We start from the raw sequence: 21,448 nt of genomic DNA, 5'->3' as shown, positions 1-21,448 counted from the left end.
ATGGCTGACTAACCTGTACTAACAAAGTCCACACTAAAATCCTGCCATACTTTCTTTTGGCTTTGGTGGTCCATGTTTTGAAGTGGGAGGAAAAGGGATTCTTTTATGCCACTATCTAAAGACAACTTGTACATAAAGCTAAAACATTTTGGTTTGAAGAAAAACAAATGCCATGTCTCATGATTCCTATTCTGTAGTGCTGGAAGATAAACATAACTAGTTCCAGTAACAAAGCATTGTCTTTTCATTACCTATTGTAAATAACACATTTGCTTACTCAGGGCACAGGAGCAGGACGACACATATGCTTGACAGTGAAGAAAAATGTGTTCGCGCTCATTATTCTGGAGACTGTGCAAGTATATTTCTTAAAAAACTGCTGTGTTTCTTAGATTCCTATCATCTTTTATTCTGGAATGAACAGAACAGCTTGTAGCATATGCCACCAGCTTTGGTTCTGCCTGAGCATTTTTAAAGGCAGAAACTCAAGTTATCAATTAGATGATGAAAGGAAGCATTGATACACAGGCCTGAAGATAGTTGAAGCAGTGCTGAAATCTGCTTTGCACTGATTTTCTATGGTGCGTACTACTGTGGATCTTACTGGAGCAATATTATGCTACAGTGGAAGGCAATGCAGAAACAGGTGATCTGCTGCGTCACACAGGAGAAAATCTGTGCCAGACAGAAGATAGTCTTAATATTTTATTTGTCTGCCTCTAATTCTACAATTTGCCATTTAAATCAAATACTCATTTATAAAGATGTCATAAATAAGGATGTCTCAGAGGGATGTACTCGAGATCAACAGGGCAACAAGGTGACACATCAAGCGCACCGCATTTATTAAAAGAGTCAGAGTCCTTTCTTTACACCACCATGAGTATTTTCCTCCCCGATCTGGCACGTCTGTAACTCACCCAGTGAAACCATTCCAGAAAATGACATCTGTTTTCTACTTTCGTAACAAAAGAAAGCACTTTCCTAGCTGAGAGGAGGGCACTTTCTTCCCATCAAGATACTTTCAGAACGTTCCTTTCTGCAAACAGGAGAGGGAAGTACCTGTCCTATACCCTCAAGCTGAAACCATTTTTTGAGGAATTTGGATCTGTATAAATTGAGAGAGCCAAGCTCAGTGTTACCCAGCCACACCACTGTACCTCACCTGCAACAGTGAAGATCAAACGCTATGAAGAATCTTGCAGTTGATGAAGTGTCCTCATATTACGAGGACTGTCAAAACAAAAGTCACTTTCTCAAATGCAATTAGATATCTACAGATGCAAGTCAGCATTAAGTGATGATTTCCAAAGCATAGGAGGTGCTTAGTTGGTTCTGGCTTTACATCCTTAAATGAATACTGTGATAACCTTCAGGTGGTGACTAACACCTGTGACAAAGCTATTTCTTGGCAACAGAACTGATCTTTTCCTTAGAAACACTTTGCAAGTGTTTATCCACACATCCCATCATTCCATGGAAGAGGTATGAGGCTGCATCACATGCAGCCAGCTAGGTAGACAGAATGCTATTGGAGATACCAGGAACAACAGTCAGTGGAGAGTTTATGGTGCGTAGCACCTTGAAAGACCATAGAAGATAAAAGCATGAAACTCAAATCAATACTGAAGAAATTTTCTGCTCATAAAAGCAACTAGTGATCTTGTGGATATATGCACTTGACTCGCTTTTAAAGTTAAAACATGAATATTTTTTACAGTTATGTAAGGAACATTCATGTTAACTACAAACCTGTTAAATATTCTACACACGTTATAGTGCCAGAGGCCAGATGTAGCTTTTTTCCCCCCCCTCAAGGTGGAAAATTACCCTTAAAGTAGAAATAAGTTGACCCTTATTTCTTCACAACATCCTATGAGGTAGATAAGTTCCGTAATATCTTTTCAGAATGGGAAACAGAGATAAAAAGAAGTAAATTGACCTGCCTGAGGTTGTACAGCAAATCCAGAAACAAAAACTTGGGTCATGATCATAGATGTGTCCACTACAACACAAGGCCTTACATCCCAACTTCATCTTCAAGGCTAAATAAACATTCATACACAATGACAAGATACACCTAGTCCAACATTAATTTTTTGACTGACTTTTGCTTCAGAAGTTACATGAATAGGTGCTACAGTTTTGTCACAGGACCTGGATTCTAAAGTACACAATCAGCACAAGCCCTGTCATTTGCACCCCTTATTGTTTGCAAGGCCTTCAATTAGAGCCTCTCTCTTGCCTTGTTTCCACTTCAAAATTCTACAGTTATTAAATAAGATGAATCCAGGAGCTTTTCCAGTAGGTGTGAAATCCTATGCTCGACCAGTCATTTCCAAGCTGGCACTAACAAAACCTGTGAAACCACATCTACCTGGAGCCAATGGAGGAAAGATTCTTGACCCTACCAGTGCAAGGAACACACAGCCAACATAATTGCTCAAGACTTCAACAGAATCTTAACTAGCATGGCATCACATTATCCTGACTCTCGATAATGGTGTCTAAACGCACTGAGATCTGGGAATGAAAACAAGGTGATCAAAAACATTTGCATGCTGACTTGGAGACAGCTCACCACAAGGTTGAATCCAGATTAAAACATAACAGACTTTACCCTAAATAAGTGACATTGGGAATTTCTTTGTACAGCTGCTGACTTGTTGATATGTAGCAGTTAATGAATTGTCAGCTCTTAACTGGGTCCAATGACAATGATTTACAGATACATACCAGTGATAAAATAGTCCAAACTATTTGATACGACAGCTTGCCCTCTTTTTATTTCATAAGTTAAATAAATTCTAACTCTTGACCTTGGTTGAAAATGCAGTGAATCACTTGATCATACTTATGATCCAAACATACCATAATTAAACAGCACATTTGTCTCCAGCATGACTGTAATGAGTTGGTCCATACTTGATCTGATGTGTGACTCCCAGAAGGTAGCATCTAACACTGGATCTGAAACAGCGACAAGGCTCTATGTTTCGGCAACAGGAAGTAGGATTACGGGAACTTTCCTTGTATAACATGAATTCTTCATTGCTCACTGATTAGTTGTGCTATTTGCCCATGTTGGGAATGTGTCCAGCTCAAATATAGGTCTTCCCCATGTGTTGATTGCCAGTGTGACACAGAAGACTCCAATGATGTTCATTACTATTCCAGTCCTAACCTACAAGGATGAAAGTTCAAACCAACAACAACATAACAGCACAGCAAGTTATAGCAAGGCATATTCATACAAAAAAAAAAAAAAAAAAAAAGAAAAAGAACAAGGAAAGAAATAGTCAAAGCACAGAAATAGCCACAGTACCCACTGCCCTATGTTCTTGCTTAGATAGAAATACCAGGGAACGCACTGCCCAAAGCTACTGAATGCTTTGCTGTTCAACAGGTCTAGGAGATTTAGTAGACTTTCAAGAAGCTGCTCGTATTAGTTAAAGAGTAGCTTCCATGCCCTTCCAGATTCCAGTTAGAAAACTGATAATGTTTGGATGTTCAGCACAGAACCTGGTACTGTGTGATCCACAGCCAACCAGAAGACCAAAGTACAGGATGACTGGACTTGTTACCTTCTACTTTCAGCTATTTATCTTTGCAAAAGCCCCAGAAGACACTGGAAAGCACCAGCTGCATTTTAATGCTTTGGTGTTTAAGAGACACTTGTCAGCTTTGACTTTTCAGTTGGACTAGAGAGTATGTCTGCCAAAGCCTATGAGAAAGGTAATATTGCTGCAGAGACACCAATCCTTACAGGAGTAAAGAAAAGGGCATAAGTTATTAGTTACAGCCCATAAGAGTGCTCAGGTACTTTGTAAATATTAGGAGAAGAAAATTAAACTCTTGTCATGTTTCAGGGGAAGTACAATGGAGAACTTCAGACAAGAGACCAGGCAGTTCGTCATCTTACCATGTCCAAAACCCGGATGTGGCCATAGGAAAACACTATTGCATTTGGAGGTGTCGCAACAGGCAGCATGAAGGCAAAGGAAGCACTCAGAGTACTTGGCAGCATAACGTACAAAGGGTGGATCTTGACAGATACAGCCTGCAACAAAACAAAAACAATTATCATGCTAGAAGTGTTCCAAAGAAAAAGAGAACATCTCCCAAACCTCTAAGACACATAGGTTCAGTTAATTCCCTGGTGTTACATCATCAGAGTAATTTTCAAGCATTTTATTATGGAATCTACACACACTTAAAGATAACTTTGGTCTCTCTCCCCCACAGTACTTAAAAGAATGCTTGATTCTTTCTTGTTGCTCTACAGTATAATTTGGAGTTCTGGTCAAATTTACCCAGCAATCTTTTCTTTGACCTTGGGTTGCATTTTTAGAGCATTTGCTGGGTTAATACAAGGATGGAACTATAATTACAAAGCATGGGGAGTAACACTTTTAGACATTACATAAACTTTGTGGGACTCAGAACTGCAGTGACTAGGAGCACAGCACCTTTATTTGGACAATTCTATCTTGATGAAGTGACTTGGAAAGTACAGCCACTTTTTTCTAAGTTAAACAACAAAATATCTTATTTTTTTTCCTTCATGCTTGCATTTCCATTCTGGTTAGAAAAGGCAGCAATTGCAACTGCTTTTATAGCAAAACTTACCAGGTTTTTCTCCCTAAGGTTTAAAGTTGTTCTGTCTTAATACACAAAATGTATTCCTAATGATCAAGCCCACCACTTTTCATATTCTAGTGTAAATGATGAAGATAAAGGATCCCTCCAAAAGGATTAATAGAAGAAACTGGTGAGTATTTTTTTGCTTTAGATTTTCCAGTTCTGAGTTGATGGCTCAAATATAAAGTGACCAGAAATAATTGATGTAGAGTGAACTATATTAAAAAAGTGACTCTCTCTTCAGTTCCTCCCCAGCCAAGGGGCGCTCCTCATGGCAGGCTTGAAATGGCTTCCCGAGTTAGCTTCTTCCCCCAAGAAGCCAGTATCCCAGGCTTCAGGTGTATGGATAGGACAAACTGGATGAAGTCCGTATTCCTACTGCCCACCTGCTTACAATGTTATAAATATGGCAGTAGTCTTAAAGATATAAATTTGACTCTTTCTACCAACATCAGATAAAGTCAATATCTATTAGGGTATGCTGTCAGATAGACTATTTCATTACTGGATTTCAGAGAAAAAAAAAAAAAACGAGAAAGTAAATGTGATGTTTTGTCACTAGAAACTGTCTGTTTACTTCTGATCAGTCGACAGCATAACAAGATGGAAGCAATCTTACCATGGATGAAAAGACAGGTAGGAAGAGAGTGGCTGTGGCAACATTACTGGTGCATTCAGTGAAGACTGCTATAATAAGGGAAAGTACTGTTGCAATGGACCAGGGTGGAATAGATCCTAATGGAGTCATCTGACGACCCAGCCAACCTGACAGTCCAGAGTTCTGATAAGAAAAAAGTATTTTTTTCAGTGAGGTTTAGACTCCCTGACTCAGGAGCAGAAAACTCATTATGGGTAGTGTTCCTAACAAATAATGCTAAGTGGCTCACAAATTACATAACTGCCCCTCATGAAAGTTCAAAAACCTGTCACAAACACTAAAAGGAATTCCTTGCCAACTGGACAAAACACTCAGCCACGCTTCCCTAATTTTCCTAGAGCCAAAATACTTGTTCATGTTTTGGTTATATATATTTTTTTTTTTTACTACATAGAAATAACTATTGCTGAGACTACTGCAAATACTTAATGAATCAGTCACAAGGTTCCTACAATTAATTTTTAATGTTTCTGAAGATAACAAGGCTGTATGAGTATTCTATGTTATGAAAACACAGCAATTGATTCAAAGTGCTTACAGAGCCTTTGACTAGACAGCTTGCAATATTCCAGAACTTTAATAATGTAAATATGGTGAATGAATGTAACAGACCAGAGCTTTAATTTACCCCATTGTTTAAGAATTGTCTAGGCACAAAACTTAGACCTGAACACGAACTTCCCCAAAGCATGACACGCTTGATATCTAAGGCTATGACTTTAATGCATCTTAGCACAACGAAGTGGGCTTCTATTTTTTTTTTTTTTTTTTTTTTTTTAATTCTTATGCTTCTATTTTTTCTAGTCAGGGATGGGATCAGGATGACAATAGAAATAAGAAAGGCTGCTCTCCTTATCTCTGCAGCCAGTGAAGATAAATTAGACAAACCTGATCAGTGCATGCAAGTTCCTGAAAAAGAGGTAGAAATATTCACCTTTCCTCTTATTTTTTGAGAATTGGTATCTACCTCCAAATGCAAACATTTCTACTGAGTTCGCCTTTGGGTGCATGCCCAGTAATACAGGACAGGAAAATAAACCAGGCAAGTCCACCTCTGAGTTAGAGAACAATAAATATCAGAACATACTGCGCTTGCATCAGCCAAAGCAAAACCTCCTCCCAGCAGCAGCACAATGTTCCAGGGCATCTTCCTCTGAACCACATTCCAGTCCAGCAGCGGGGCTGATAAAAATGGCTTCTTAATATCTGAAGTGAGAAATGAAAAGCAGAATATATTTCAGGAGAGTGAAGCCATTTTGTCTCCAGTTCTTTAAGTTACAAGGGAAAGGTCCAGAAGCAGAGGTATGCTACTGAGAAACCTGCACATGTAAGAGTAAGGATAACACATACAAGCAAGGTGCTTGCCTCAGCCCTGCGCAGGATGTTTGTGAAATGAAGCACCCTGAAGAAATGCACACAAATCAGGAGTATGTTTCTACATGTTAGCTGGAATAGGGTAACTTTCACAACATTACAATGCCTCTTTTAAATACCTTCTTCAGTCTGTTCAGTGTCAGACATGCTTGAACTCCAGCCTATGAATTTGGGTTTATTAGCAGGAAGGATGAACAGTAGCAGGGCAATAAACACAGCAGGAGCAGAATCAGTGATATATCTAAAGGAGAAAAGAGAAGACAGCTTAGAAAATAAGACAATTGTCTTCCAAAAAATGGTTGCCTTCCAGCATTGCAATCAGTGTTCCTTGTCATTCTATTTGGGGTCTATATATTAGCAAAACAGATTGCTAGTTCATGACTCAGGTATCTTAGACCTGCCACAGCACAAACATCATAAATGAAATCAGCATACTATTAATCAAAATCACATATGAAAATGCTTCTGTAGGCAGGGTTACCTCCCTGGGAAGAAGACTCAAAGACTGTATTCCAATGATTTGAAAGAAAATTACCTGAAAGATCTTCCTATCACAAGTTTTATGTTCTTAATATACCACATTACGTAACATCAGCTGAAGAAGCTATTCAAAGCAAAGAATTGATTTTCCAGTGGTTTCTATACATGCCATTTTTTAGAGATGATAGTACCAAATACTTGAACACCACAGCTAATTGTAACACATGCAAGGAAAACACTGACATGTACTTCTGCATAACAGAGATAAGCATTGTAGAATTTTATCTTTCTTTAGGAAGCTCAGCCTGCCCCACGTCTCAGTCTTTAGCCTTCACTGCAATATAAACTGTCAAGTAGTTTGTAGATCTCATGCATGAGAGAAAATCCAGCCCAACAAACACAAATTCAAATATGGTTGGAATGAATGGCCTCCCCCTCCTCCCTCCCCCCCCAGTCAAAACAGAATGTAAGAGAAGGGGAATCTGATTCCCATCCAGGGGAGTATAGGATGAAAAAAATTCAAAACTTACTTTTCTCCTTCTGGAAAGACCCTGCTAGCCCAGCCTTTTACAAAGCCTGGGTGTCTGGAAAACCACAAGACAACCAGCAATGCAAACATTACGAGGACATTGAATTCAGCATAAGAGATAGGGCCCAATTTCTTCATTTCTGCTTTCAGCACGTTGTATGCAGCTTTTTCTTTAGCAGTTCTCACTGTCCCACACCCCCAGCTTTTTTTAAAGCTTTAAGAAAAGGGAGAAGAAAACACTGTAAGCATTAACATACTAGAGGAATTTACCATGCCTTCCACAATGAAGCTGTCCCTTCTCCGGACAGGCACAGACTAAAGCAGAGGGCAGGAACAGATAAATGATAGCAGTGTCAAAGTATTCCACATGCATGTGCCAATTTTCACAGAAAAATGGAGTCCATAAGTCTGTCCAATTTGGTGCAAGCAAGTATGAAAAACTCAGTGTTGAATCAAGGGCAGCAACATATAGGCATGCTCTGAAATTCTCAGATTTTAAATTGAAAAAGGCAATTCTGTCTGAACATTAACAACATCTTACACTTTTACCTAGTGTGACTCTCCCCAAACATAAAAGGTTTCCAGATTTCAAAAGCTGCTGTGAAATGCAACTGCTCCCAGTTACAGAATGAATAACTCGCTAGTGCTTTTGTTTTATCCAGAAACTTGCAAGTGACCTGATCTACATTAGATGAATGGTTTAAATGGTATGAAGTAGTTAAAAGCTTACTTGAATCCCATGAAAGAGCACTGAAGCCAAAGCCACGCTAACACCAACATCAGAATCATGTTTGGAAAGGCAAACCCAAACCAGGAAGCAAAATTCAGGACATCATTATTGTTGGGGTATAATCTGAAAAGAAAAATGTTTTCTGTATTATGTCAAAACAGTCAGTAATCTGCCTTCACTTCACTGTGGTGACAATTAGACGTGTACATTTGGGACAACCATTACTAGTAATCATAGGCAATACTCACTGCTTAACTGAATAGAAAGGCAGCTCTAGATTTCAGAATAGAAATTAAATGATACTGTGATAATGTGATAGTTTTCCCTACATCCTACTTTAAAGCAGACAGGAGAACTCACGCTGACATTTTAGGTCACAGTAAGACAAGCACTGCTGAAAGATCTCTCCATCTGGTCATTTATTCCATGATGTGTTTTTTCTTTCCTCCTCCCCCTTCTTAACTAATAGGAAAACGAGAATGTTCTTTTGAAGTTAATAGCTGCGCTTCTGCTCATTTCAGTAGAAGACATAGTTGCTACTTAGCTCAAAAGACTGAAGCCAGAGTTTTATGAACAACTTTCTGTTCTTCCCTACATCTACCCCTGGAGAAGAAATAGCAATAGCAAGTTCTCAAGTAGGTGATAAAACCAATGGATAATGTGGCTACTCCAGTTTAAGCACTCCAGTAGAAAGATGGAACGTTGAGCAACCATTGAGGAGTCCACAGAATTTTCACTGCGGAGAAGGTCGCATCTAAATAAATTCCTGCAGCAATTAGATAAATTAATACAGTGGGAAAAGTGTTACTACAAAGGTGTGATGACAGAAGGACCAGCACAATAGAAAAGGTCTATAAAAGAAGGAAAGAAGATCACTTACCCATATCAGAAGAGTCCGAGTTCACAACAGAAAACTCCACCGAGGAGAAAACTCCAAAAAGAGACCCTTCCCCAGTGGCAGCCAGCCCTCAAATGAGGTCTAAGAGAGGTGCAGCCAAGCTCCACCCCTTCCTGTCATCCAGGTGAATTGCCTTCACCTGTGCTCCCAGAGCTGACTGGGTCCTTTCCCCAGGTGCTTCATCAGTGGCTGAGGCTGTGACTCAACAGTTCCCATCTTAGAAAAGATTATTTTGTGGATAGCTCCTTTCTTTTAAAACAATGGCTATACAGTTTACTTAGCCACAGGGAGGAGAAATAATAATACAACATCAGCTAAACTATTTTTACCACTTTTCAGTGTGTTTATGAGAAGACTTAATCATACGTTCTTTTCAAGATCCACACTGCAGTTGCTCTGTTCACGTGCTGCCTTTTACTTGAAAAAGAGGAGGCAGAAGAAACAGTATCTCATATTCAGCCAGCTGTCAATTACCAACAAGTAATTCTAAGTTTCTCAGATCTGTCACACAGCTATCTAAAAAGTGCTAGAGCAGAAAAATATGGCCCATCACTTTACACACATTTCTCATTTTCAGTTCATCAGCTGGTTACTGAATAGTTTGATAACTGAAATGGCTACTATGACTTTTAATGTGTCGGTCACAAAACTGTGTGGCAGTAAAAGTAAAGAAATAGCAAGAGTGACTTACTGATTCATCTGGCCTTTCAATACCATGTTTGGCCCTGTTCCAGTCAGTGTTGCAGTTCCTCCAATGCTGGCAGCATAGCACACACACAGTGTCATTCCCTTACATATACGTTTCTTCATTTTCTTTTCCTCAGAAGATCTGGTGCCATCAGGAACTTGTCCATTGCTTATGACTAAATACAAAGAACATAACTTGCCTCAGGTGCAGTTAGGAAGGTGTAAAGTTCGTGTCAGGTCCTGCAGACTCAGTTCTTCCAGTTTGTGCATGCCAATTATTTTAATTTTAAAACCCCACAGAATACTCCCCAAATATTTCAGAATTATGTTCATGAGGTGCTGAGAAGAAAGACTGATAATCTGGCTCTACGTGATCCAAGGATGCTGTTGCCCATCTTGGTGCCACAGTTTCTAAGCAGCAATTTCCTATTTCACAGAGAGGCTTACCATCACCCAGAAACTGTAGTCATGAGAATCCTTTCAATACCACAGTAAGAACTCAAGCAGTTTAAGCAGCTGCAAATATGACAGAAAAAACAAACAAACAAAAAAAAGAAACAAAAAACCAACCAACCAAAAAAAAAAAAACCCAAAAAACAAAAACAAACAAACAAACAAAAAAAAAACCAAAAAACCCAAAAACCAAAACCACCCCAAACATAATTCTGGCCTGGCACGAACTGTTTAGATCAATGTGAAATTTTGCTGCTGTGCCCATTCTGCTCTGAGATTAACAATTTCATCCTTAAGTCTGACTGAGTGAGACAACGAATGTGTAGCAATTACAAATAATTTAACAATAGGTTATTCTTCACTCAAATTTGTTGCTTTCATTGCATGTTAGATGGAAATTAAGTAGCAAAGTCAAGTAGTTCCTTCTAAGGGCACAGAAATCCAGCAAAATTATTAACTCTAGTCTAAGTGCAGAAGTTTTTGAGACTCAAAAATAAACACTAAAAACAGCTAGGCAAACTTAAAAAATTATGTTAATACAACTGTTTGGAAGCTAGCAATGACAAAGCCTGAAGAGTACTCTCTGACCTATTAGTATTTTCTTGACTTGCATGAGTTACATAAACACATGCAATTGTGCCTGAGCTTTGCACAATTGTGCATTCTCCCTTCACTAGTGAGGCAAGACATCACACAACCAAAAAGCAGAGATTGCTGTTGTATCTCAGCTATCTTCCAAAGTCCAAACAAATATGGCAATTGAGTCAATATCATAACAGGGCAATGACTGGCACACGTGAACTGCCTTATACACTGCATCTTCCACAGACATATAATCCTTCTGTCCCAGGCAGAAGGTTTGAAGTGTGGGACATGGTATTCACTACCAATCTCTGAACTCATTCTTGTACACAGTCTCACAGGGAATCATGGCTGATCAAACTACTAATTCCATGAAATCATGTCCATGAAAATCACCAAAACATTTCTCCCTTCTCTGAAAGAGAAAGGCATCACAGATTGATTTTTAATAGTATTTAATAATATAGCCCTCTGTACTTGCACAATAGAGCAGTGAAATTGGAGAAACTCAATATGCGAGCTCTGAGTGTAACAAATTCAGTAGAATCAGTTAATTCCTTTAGCAGGCCCTTACCCTGCACTGGAGTGGGATCTGATGCATTCTTTTCCTCCAGCTCAATCACTGTATTTGTTTGGCCAGTTGCTTGTTCCATCATGGTCACATCATTTTCTGTGTTGTCCATTTGATCCAGGACAGCCTGAACAATGGGAACCATCATAGCAGTGGTTGCTGTGTTACTTATCCACATGGACAGGAAGGCAGTGACTATCATAAACCCCAGCATGAGGCTGAAAAGAGAGAAACAAGCAGAGGAGAGAGGAGGAAAAAATAGACACTGCTAGGCTTTGTAGTTACTTTAATTTAGAGAGCAGAGTCCAGACAGGGATGTGTGTAGTCTCTGATAATACAAAGCAGAGACAGATTCCCTGCTAGCTCTGCCGTCTCCATTGAAAGAATTCAAGAAAGGCATTTAGCTTATGCATGATTAAGTCTGCACCACCTTGTTCCCAGTAGCAAAAACACAGAATTTATCCAGATTAAAATAAAATGAAATGGCAGCTCTGTAGAAGTGAACTATAAAACTGTGTTTCTTTCCTGCCTATTGTCATTGTGACTGAAAACTGCTTTTGCATCTTGTAAACTTGGCTTTATCTGTAGATGCAAACTAATGGATACTGGATGCTCTTCACCACCACCACCTTTGCAACGCTTCTGGCTGTGTAACTGGCATCACTTAAGCATGACAGAAGGAGCACATGGCTTTTAGGTGAGGACCATATCTCCATTCACATAGATGTTGGTGGTGATGCTGCCTCAGTGATGACTTCAAGTCATGATAAAAAGATTTCATAGGAACTGTGAATGCCAGCACACACAATAATAGATCAGCTGGGTAGCAACAATACAGATGAAACCATAGCCTTGTGGTTGTACAGAGATTCAGCCTAAAACAAAGAGAAAGATTTATCTCACCTGTCTTCAGACAGGAACAAACAGATATTTGGATTCCACTCAGATACTTACTGCTTCGCAGTTGATAAGAACTTCTTGTGCATGAATCATCTGCCCTACTATAGACAAGCCTTTTTGACTATACAGACAGTCTAGCTATTTGAATCAGAAATAAATGCTTGTGTTTTGAAAACTGAATAACACTCAATAATCTTATCCAAGAATCAAACTATGGACCCAAGAGGAAATGTGAGAGACTGTAGAGATTGGAGCTGGTATAAAAATGAAAGTATTTTTATGCCATTCAAGTCAGCAGTCACAGGTGCCCTACCATTATTATGTTTTTTCATAAAGGGCAAATTAACTGATCCTGCAGAAGATTTCACCTCTGGAAACTCTGTACAAGTGGAGCAAAAGAGCTTCTTGGAACTTCTCTCCTGTGCTGACTCTCAAACATCATACCTAGGTCTCTGCTAAACTGACACAGGTAAAGAAGAGCTAATGTAACATTCTTACAGTGCAGGCTTCACCCCAAGTATCAGCAGGACTCTCAGCGCAATCCTTTTGTGAAGATTCCACCGTTCAACAGAAATTGCAACTATCAGCCCTCCAACAAAGAGCATATTTGTGTCATTTAGATACTGCAAGCACACCTGTAAGACAAAGAAGATAGATCAGAGGATCAAATCTTGTCACTTGCTAGTTTCACTAGTATTTCCTGCCTTCCTCTCAAAGCCATTTAGTGCACCAGGCCTCACCCCAACATTGTCAGAAAGAGCAGTGGCCTTAGAACTGCCTCCAGATTCCGGAACTCTTGATTCTCTTTTTTAGTGCTGAACAGCACTAAAGATACCAGAAATGCCAAATTCCAAAATAGATTTCCCAGAACTTCTAACAACCTCACCCATCCTAACTATTGCTGGCCAATAGTAAACCTGGGCTACAGTACCTAAATGTAGTGTCTCTCGCTTGGGCTAAAGCACTACTCTTCCACTAGCACAAACAGCCAATTATCCTTTAGCAGCGTGAGCTTCAGAGGGGACACAGTGTACTTGCTGGCACTGTACTGTCTACCCTGCCAGGGGAAGTTTGCCTCATGCATTCTGAAATCTCTCAGAAGATGTTAGCAATGCTCTCCAACTGGGTGGGTTCTGAACATACAAACTCCTGGCACTATTGGGATGTTTTCCATCAGGATCCATGCCCAGAGGACGTTTCCCTCCACCACCACAAGCCCCACATCCTTAATATTTTGGGAAAGTACATATTCGGTTCAGCATCTTCCCATACCAGAACCCTGCTCAACATGTTCAAAAACAGCCCCAGAAATTGAGTGCTTTCCTATCAGTGAGGGATCAGATCAATGGATATCCTTTTATCAGATATGGATGGAGTAAGAACGGTTGCTTACTGATTTAGAGCTCTGAACTCCAAGCAGAGGGAAAAATACAACTGGCATTAGGGAAGTAACAGCCAGTGGGATAACTTCAGTGCACCAGTACACAGCCATGATGATGATGATATATGCGCATTTGGCTTCCTGCAATATAATGGAAGACATATAAGTATAGAAAACTATTCTTACAGATAAGAAACACACTGCTATCTCTTCTAAGGGGAAACAAAGATTCAATTGTCTGTAGCTTAACAAGTTACACACAAATAGGTAGCAAGGACACAAAGAATTAAACTTGTACATTTTAAGTCTTGCTCAGAATTCAGTTGCATAAAAAGTCTTTTTGACCATCGTGTGCTTTCTAATGCCTTTAGGTAAAATGTAGGGCAAGAAAAAAAAACAAATCTTCCACAGCTAGGTAAGTACAGTTTGCAGTGTGCAATTACCTCTTGGCAGTTGAGGTAAGCAAATTTCACACCCAGGTGCCAAGAATTTCTAACGGTGTTTAAGATTTGGGCATTTCTATTTTTAGTAATCTATTTTTAAATGGATGCTTATAGATGAGTATTTCCTAGTATAGGTGAGAAGACTGATTGACATTCAGATGTATTTGAAGTGTGTCTTAGTAATACACTTGAACCCAGAAACTCACTGAACAATTTAGAACTATAACTCTTACCATTTAGAATTCTTAACTTTTTTTTTTTTTTTGAGTAGTTAAGGATATATGAGATATTAATTTGCTTTCCCAAATCATACTGTGTTTATCTAATAAGGCATCTAATTCTCTAATAAGTTATCTAGTAAGAGGATTCCCTCATCCTCTGATGTAACATGACTCTTTATACCATTGGTCACACATTTCTCTAACCTAGGCTTCCTTGGTTTGTACTTTCAAAATTGTTAGGAGAAGCAAGCATTCATTAGCCTACAGTAAACAATGTTTTAAAGCTTTAGTTAAGGCATTTTGCTCACAGTTTGTTCATATTTAGGGTACGTGTTTATAGGATCTGATTCTAATGCACAAATGGGACTTTATTGCAAAAATAAATGGTGTTACAGTGATATTTAAAAATTGCTGTAAGGTTGTATTTATAAACAGGGAGGAGTTGAAGAATTAGAAAACAGTCCTTGTAAGTAATTTTTTTTTCAGGTTTAGAGGAGATTAATTACAGGACAAGTTTGGAAAGAAATGTTTTATTAGAGAGTAGAAGATATCAGACAGATCCTATTTTAATTTCTTGATAAATGTAAGGTGAGCTTATGATTGAATTTAAGCTGTACAACAGTAACTAAGTGCAAGAAGATACTGTAGTTAATTTATTTTATAAGATGAAAGACACACAAACTACTCTAGGAGAATATTACTTTAAATAACACAATACAGAAAAAGCTGGTTTTGTACAGTGGAGAGTAAATAATTTACACGAAGTTCAAAAATACAACCATGTTTATAAATTAACTCAAACGTGTACAGCTAGATGAACAGCCAAAGTTCTGAGATTAAATAAGTAGGTGTATCCACATCTATATACATCTGTGATTTATGGGAATAGTGACAAAATATTTCCTTGGTGTGTCTGGACAGCCCAGAGCAATCACTATGACTAGTTTTCTCACTGAGAGCTGAAAAGCAGCTACTGATGGAAATGGTACTCTCCCACTGTGCAATATTGTAATTTTCCAGATAAGATTGATGACACAATATTCCTACAATTATTGGGAAACTGAAGAGATATTCTCTTTGTTTTCTTTTTTCTTTTTATTTATTTTTTTCCAGGAAATTGTCCTAGCATTGATCACAATAGTGCCAAACAGCCAGAAATACCTTTCCTCAAGGCACCAGCATTCAAGTGAAGAGCAAGGTTGTTATTAGACAGGTAAGCCAGAAGGTTTTTCTTTTTTCTGTTTTGTTTGTAAACAGGTTTAAAATACACCTGCATAATGCTCCTCCTGTAGTTTAAAATATATGGATCATTACACCCAGAAGAAAGACTGCATTTAGCCCTAGAATAGCTAAAGCCTTAGTAGGTGAAAATACTGTGAACAGAGGTTTCACATTTTCCCAAGAATGCTACAAGGTTTTAAAGATAAAACTCTTGGTAGCTCATTCCAGCTCCATGCTGGTGTAACTGCACTGAAACCAAAGGAGCTATGAGACCCCCCATCACCAGAGGAAGAGGGATGTGGAGTACATTACATTCAAACCCATCTTATAATCACTGCATAACACATAGTGCACGGCTTCCTAGTGCTTCACTGGATGAAGAATGGCACTCAGGAGCATTCTTAAAAGCATCTCAGTGTCTCAGCAGCAGGCCTAGAGAGCCCAGAAGTCCCCCCTTTCAGTCCCCTAACTCCTCACTGACAGTTATTCCTAGATAACCTCGAGTGCAATTCTACATGTCCAAGCCAACTATGTATATATATTTATCTCTGGGTCAAAAAGAATTGTACCCAGTTTGCAAGATGGGTTGGGTCTGTGGGAGCCCAGGCTCTGGCATATTCCTTTGGATGAACAAATGGGCATGGAGCTCCTGTTTTGGGCTTCTTATGTGAGCTCCACTGCCTAGCACCAGCACCACTTGAAGATTATTAGGAGCAAAAGCAGTAGAACACATCCCTGAGACCCAGGACTGAGAGGCTAATTGAGCTGTGAATAAACTCCTCTGAGACGGTGCCAGGAAGGTGCTACTTCAGCGGCCACTCAGGTGGCATAGGAGATACAGCGCCAGGGACCGAACGGGCAGCGCTTTACACAGCGACCGCCCGCTCCGGGGGGATCCCCACACGAACCTGAACCGCGCCTGCCTGCCGCGCTGGGTCAGGGGCAGCTGCGGGGCTCGGCCCTGGGGGCCGAGTGTGGGTGGGTTCCTTTGGGGCAGCGGGTCCCCGCTCGGAACCCGCAGGCACTTACCCGCGTGGGCACAGTGATCGGCAGCGGCAGCAGCAGCAGCGGTGCGAGCAAGAGGATGGCGAAGGACCGGTACCTCAGCAGGGGCCGTGGGCACGTCGAGGCCATCTTCTGTGGAGACACGCGGACAGGGCGCGAGCGGCACGGCACCCGCTTCCCGCCGCTTTAAGTAGTGGGCGGCGGGGCCGCAGCGGGAGGGACATGGCGGGGGCGACGCGACCCGCCCGCGCCCTGACGGGACACCAGGTCCGCCCGCGCCCGGACGGGGCCGGGCTTGCGCAGAGCGGTGCCGACGCGGCCCACGAGCGAGACAGCGGGCGGAGAGATGCCGTCGGGCGCCAGCCCAGCTGCCCTGCCCCGCACCCGCCCCACCGAGTGGGGTCAAGCGGTCCTGCAGTTCCCCCCTCCCCCAGGAAGCCCTGGGGGACGCGAAGCAGGTGTCCGCAGTTCCTGTCCGACAGCTGGGAGATCTCGGCGGGACCCGGAGCGAGGTCGAATCCACCAGCTCGGTCTCTATGGGGTCCCGTCCATAAAGGGGGGCTTTCCCCTCGCTCCATTCCTCTCAGCAAACAAGGAAAGCAGCTCGATAGCCGTGTTCCAAATTATCGCCCCAACTGGGAGAATGTTCAGGAAAATCTCTCTGTTCATAGTGCCTGTAAAAAGCCACCAGTGACCACTGATTCTCCTATTGCACGTTACCTGCAGGACCAAATCCTTGCCTAGACTTCTTCAGGTGCTGGATGCACAAGTTGATGGCAAGGGAGGACCATCTCTCATTTACACAGTGGCGGGGAAGGACAGAGCAGAGCTCCCCTGGGGAAATGCAGAGTTAATCCTGCAGTGTGGATCTCCCTAAAACAAAGGCCTGTGCAGGCATGCATGGTTGTGTTTCATTGCCTATCATTTTATGAGAGATTTTGTGTCCGTGATCTGGGTTAAAAATATCCCAGAAAGGTTAACCAAAAAAGTTATTTTTAAGCTGTACCGTTCCAGTGATTAGGGTTGGTTTAGCCTATACAAAATCAGAAGTGACAGCACTACTGAGAGGATGGCAAGCACTGCTGACATGGCAGAAAGAAATGATTGGAGTGGAGAAGGGAGGGATTGGGCACCAGACAAAGAATTCTTCTGTGATGACAAAAGCCACCTGAGATGGAAGACAGCAAAGATGACAATTTGATTGTGTGGACTCTGTACAGTCATATCAAGCAGTTACTCTCAGACATAAAGAATTTCAGATTCTACAGCAAGTAATGGGGGAGCTCCGACTATAGATTACGCTATTTGTCTTCTGTTGAGTGGAGGATCTTGAGTGTTTGAAGTTCAAAGCAAGACACTCCAGTGTTACTGTTCTGTTTGTAAAAGCAATGAGTGTTCATTAAGGAAAACAGGAGCAAACCGGATCTGTACAAATTCCAAATATTCAAACTTTTAGCAGCAATCCCCCTGGGTTACTTACCAACAGAGAGGAAACTTCACACCAGCACAGAGCCTAGCAGAAAGTGAGGAATCAGCCAAAACCTGCATTCCTGTGTCCGGTTTCCAGTGAAAAATACTCCCTAGTCAACAAAGAAAAGCACTTGAATGAGAAAATGGAAGGAGTTAACTCTAGAGGTTTAGTGATAGAGTTCACTTTGTCTGACAGATTAATGTAAATATGATTTATTATCTTCTGCTGTTTATATATTGACTGTTTAGCAGAAGGGGGTTCATTTGGAAGGAGAAAGGGAGGGATAAACTGAGTTCAGAAAATCCAAATTTATGGCTGATCATTTCCAGCAACTGGCCAAGCTCACCTGATGACATAACCTGCAGTTTCTTAGCCAGTTGTACTGGGACTCATTGGAGTCTCCTCTCAATTGATGTAGCACAAAATGAACCCAACAAAAAAAGCAGAGTTTTCTGCTGAGTTAGTGAGCTGAATATGTTCAGTGAAATGTTCAGTGAGCTCCAGAGCCAGCTCAAGGGACTGGGCCAGTTATAGCTTGAGTAGGAACAGTAACAGAAGCAGAGTCAGCTCCTTTAGAGACAGCAGATTCATAGATGAGCTTAGCAACACTGTCAACAACATGCAGAGCCTTGTGATCTTCCTTTCTGTATTATAGATACCAGAACAGATGGCATTTACATACAATGTGAGTCACTGTACAGAGTTTCACTCAGAAGTGGGACACTGCTGGAGGCTCATTAACAAACACTGGCCTGCATTGTTTGGGTTAGTAGAAAGGGACTATATGTCAAATTTCCTTGGGAAGTAGGAATTCCAGAATCAACCATCCAGGTAGGAAAAATGAAAAATAAAAATTTTAGTATAGAAGCTACTTTTCTGATTTTTCTTATTACCATTCATAGCAATTAGTCTCAGTATTGCTGGATATGAATAGTTTGTGGGAAGGAGGCTTTACAGAAAGCAGTTGATACATTGAATTACAGATAAATGTATTTTCTGCCTTTAATTCAGGTGCTGTCCAAGTATACAAATACAGTTTGCTTGTTTAAAAAGCAATCTATTTGATCTAGATAGCTGCTATTCCTCTCAAGACAAAAAACACTTCACAGTTTCATTTTTAAGTTATTTCAGTGTTGCAGGCTCCATGCAACACACAGAGGTACAAAAGTTTAACAAAATTATATTAAATGAGGACTATAAGACCTCTAATACTTGGCACTGAGACAGAAAAAGCAAAACAGCTCACTTTAAGGCATTCTAGGGCAGCAGAAAAACATCAGTCTTCTACAGAGGCTTTTGAAAATCTCATTTTAAAAAACAGCTGGAGTAGAACTTACCTCTGTTTGAAGCTTGCATTAAAATGATGCCTAGAAGAGGTCTTGTACAATAACGTTATGTACTGTAAGTTTTCACAGAATTTAAATTGAAAGAGTTATTTCCAGCATTCAGCAAACATCACTGCTTCCTTACTTTCTGCTTTTCCTCCAGTCAGTACTTTCACAGCCACTGACAGTCCACTCTGCTGCTTTAGGAATATCTTTCAACTAAGTTCCCAGTGGAGCATCTGATATTTTTCCAAGAAAAGCTTTTCAGACTCTGAACGAACAGTCCTTTCAGTACAAACCCTGTGCCCAACAACTCTCTACATAAAAGCCCTCATTATGAATATTGAGTCAGTGGGGCTTTCTCAGTCAGTGTGTGTTGCTGATCAGGCATTCTTGACCTAGAATTGGTATTTCTCATATAGTTTGCAAGAAGCCCTAAAGCATATTAAAATGTGCACCACATAAAAAGTAGTGTAGACTAATGACTACAAAAAAGAAAAAGGGTAAAGAAAAGAAAAGAAAATGAAATAAAATCTTTGATTTGGAATTGGCAATCCTATAACCTCTCCCTTAGCTGCCATCTCATTAACATATTTGTTCAAAAGACTCTTCTCTGCTTCATTACATAATTTGTATCACAAAATTCATACAAATGTTCATTATTCCCAGATCTAGACAATGGCTCACACGCCTTAATTGATCATCTTTTTCTTTTCTTTTTTTTCTTTTCTTTTCTTCCTCCCTTTCCCCTCCCCCCCCAGCCCTCCCCCCCCAACTTTTTTTTGTCCCTTTTTTTTCCCAGAAATAAATGGGGGGCAGAGAGTGTTTTTTGGTATGGGAACTGAACCAGACCAATTTCTTACTAACATCTGGGTCATCTGTTGTATGCACCATTATAGTACATTATACAAACACTAGCGAATGATTCTTCCCAATACCTCTGCGAAATAGAAGTGTTAATATTATTGCCCTGTTTTATAGATACAGAACATAAACTTCTATTTTCTGCATCTCCTGTACCTACAGTTCCATACCTGGTAGGATCTATAGCATCAGGGAAGAGCTCCTTATATCACGCTTCTGTAAAGTATCAGTTGCAATAACAGGTACAAGAAATGCTAGGCCTTCATCATGAGGTCCTGGAGATGAGTACTGGTATTGAAATGAAGATAGAAAATTCTGTTTCTCTCTAAATTACATTCCTTTAAAAGATCTCTGTGTAAAACTGTGCACTTGCATGAGCCCCCAGCTGAGATCAACTGATGGGCAGGACTTGCTGCACCTGTGTGAGCAGCCCTGCTGCAAAGGCTTAGTGAGGTGGGGCTGTCAGCCCAATGCTGGGCTTCTGCCTGTGCTGTTGGTGGGCAAATGTTTTCTCTCCACCAGCTGGCAGTTTTTGTTTGTGATGAGAACTGCTCTGACTTGGCTGGACAAGCCCCAGGGGTTTGAAATGGGTTTGTAAGGCTGGATGCTAGTGAAACTGCCGCTCCAGAGGTGGAGGGGGGCCACAGCATACCCCAGCCCTCCTTGCTTGCTGCAAGCCAACCATGCAGCAAAGGTCCTGTAGCTCTTTGACCAAAACATGCTGAGAAAACAGTGGCCATGGTGACATCAGCCAGGCTGTGACAAAGCATAGAACCCAGGGACACAGACCACTGCAGGTGGAGCCCACCATCCACACGGCAGCCCTGCTGACCAGGGGCTGCCCCCTGCCTGCAGTCCCTAGGGTTTGTATTGTGCTGCTGCCTATCCCTCTCTGCTGGCAACCATCCAGACTACAACCTTGTAAGCTGTGATGTCATAGTTATCAGCAAAATATTACTGGGGTGCGTTCACAGGTGGGCTGCCACAATACCTGCAAGCAGGTGCTGATGCTAC

At 40.8% G+C, this 21,448-nt stretch overlaps 1 protein-coding gene and 1 long non-coding RNA gene across 3 annotated transcripts; both read right to left on the bottom strand.

Moving 5' to 3' along the window:
- Positions 1-692: 692 nt before the first annotated feature.
- SLC13A5 (solute carrier family 13 member 5) lies at positions 693-16,923 on the bottom strand. 2 transcript variants are annotated; one of them, XM_042879999.1, is made up of 13 exons: positions 16,799-16,923; positions 13,897-14,025; positions 13,002-13,138; positions 11,607-11,821; positions 10,002-10,173; positions 8,413-8,535; positions 7,684-7,896; positions 6,793-6,914; positions 6,387-6,505; positions 5,261-5,422; positions 3,923-4,060; positions 3,060-3,184; positions 693-2,970 (listed from the first exon to the last, which is right to left on the bottom strand). In XM_042879999.1, the coding sequence occupies exons 1-13, from the start codon at positions 16,901-16,903 to the stop codon at positions 2,877-2,879; spliced, it is 1,854 nt and encodes a 617-aa protein (XP_042735933.1). In that variant the 5' UTR covers positions 16,904-16,923; the 3' UTR covers positions 693-2,876. The 2 variants fall into 2 exon arrangements, with proteins under 2 accessions (XP_042735933.1, XP_042735934.1); XM_042880000.1 differs by lacking the exon at positions 7,684-7,896 and having other exon boundaries at positions 16,799-16,906.
- Positions 16,924-17,584: 661 nt separating this feature from the next.
- LOC122184779 lies at positions 17,585-20,757 on the bottom strand. The gene is made up of 3 exons (XR_006180617.1): positions 20,605-20,757; positions 18,255-18,354; positions 17,585-17,608 (listed from the first exon to the last, which is right to left on the bottom strand). It is a non-coding gene; the product is annotated as an uncharacterized LOC122184779 (long non-coding RNA).
- Between the last annotated feature and the right edge of the window lie 691 nt (positions 20,758-21,448).

Source organism: Lagopus leucura, unplaced genomic scaffold (assembly GCF_019238085.1).
Source record: "Lagopus leucura isolate 7727_CA_CO unplaced genomic scaffold, USGS_WTPT01 Super-Scaffold_100024, whole genome shotgun sequence".
Taxonomy (NCBI): Eukaryota; Metazoa; Chordata; class Aves; order Galliformes; family Phasianidae; genus Lagopus; species Lagopus leucura.
The sequence above is the reverse complement of the archived record's forward strand: the minus strand, read 5'-3'. Positions and strand labels throughout refer to the sequence as shown.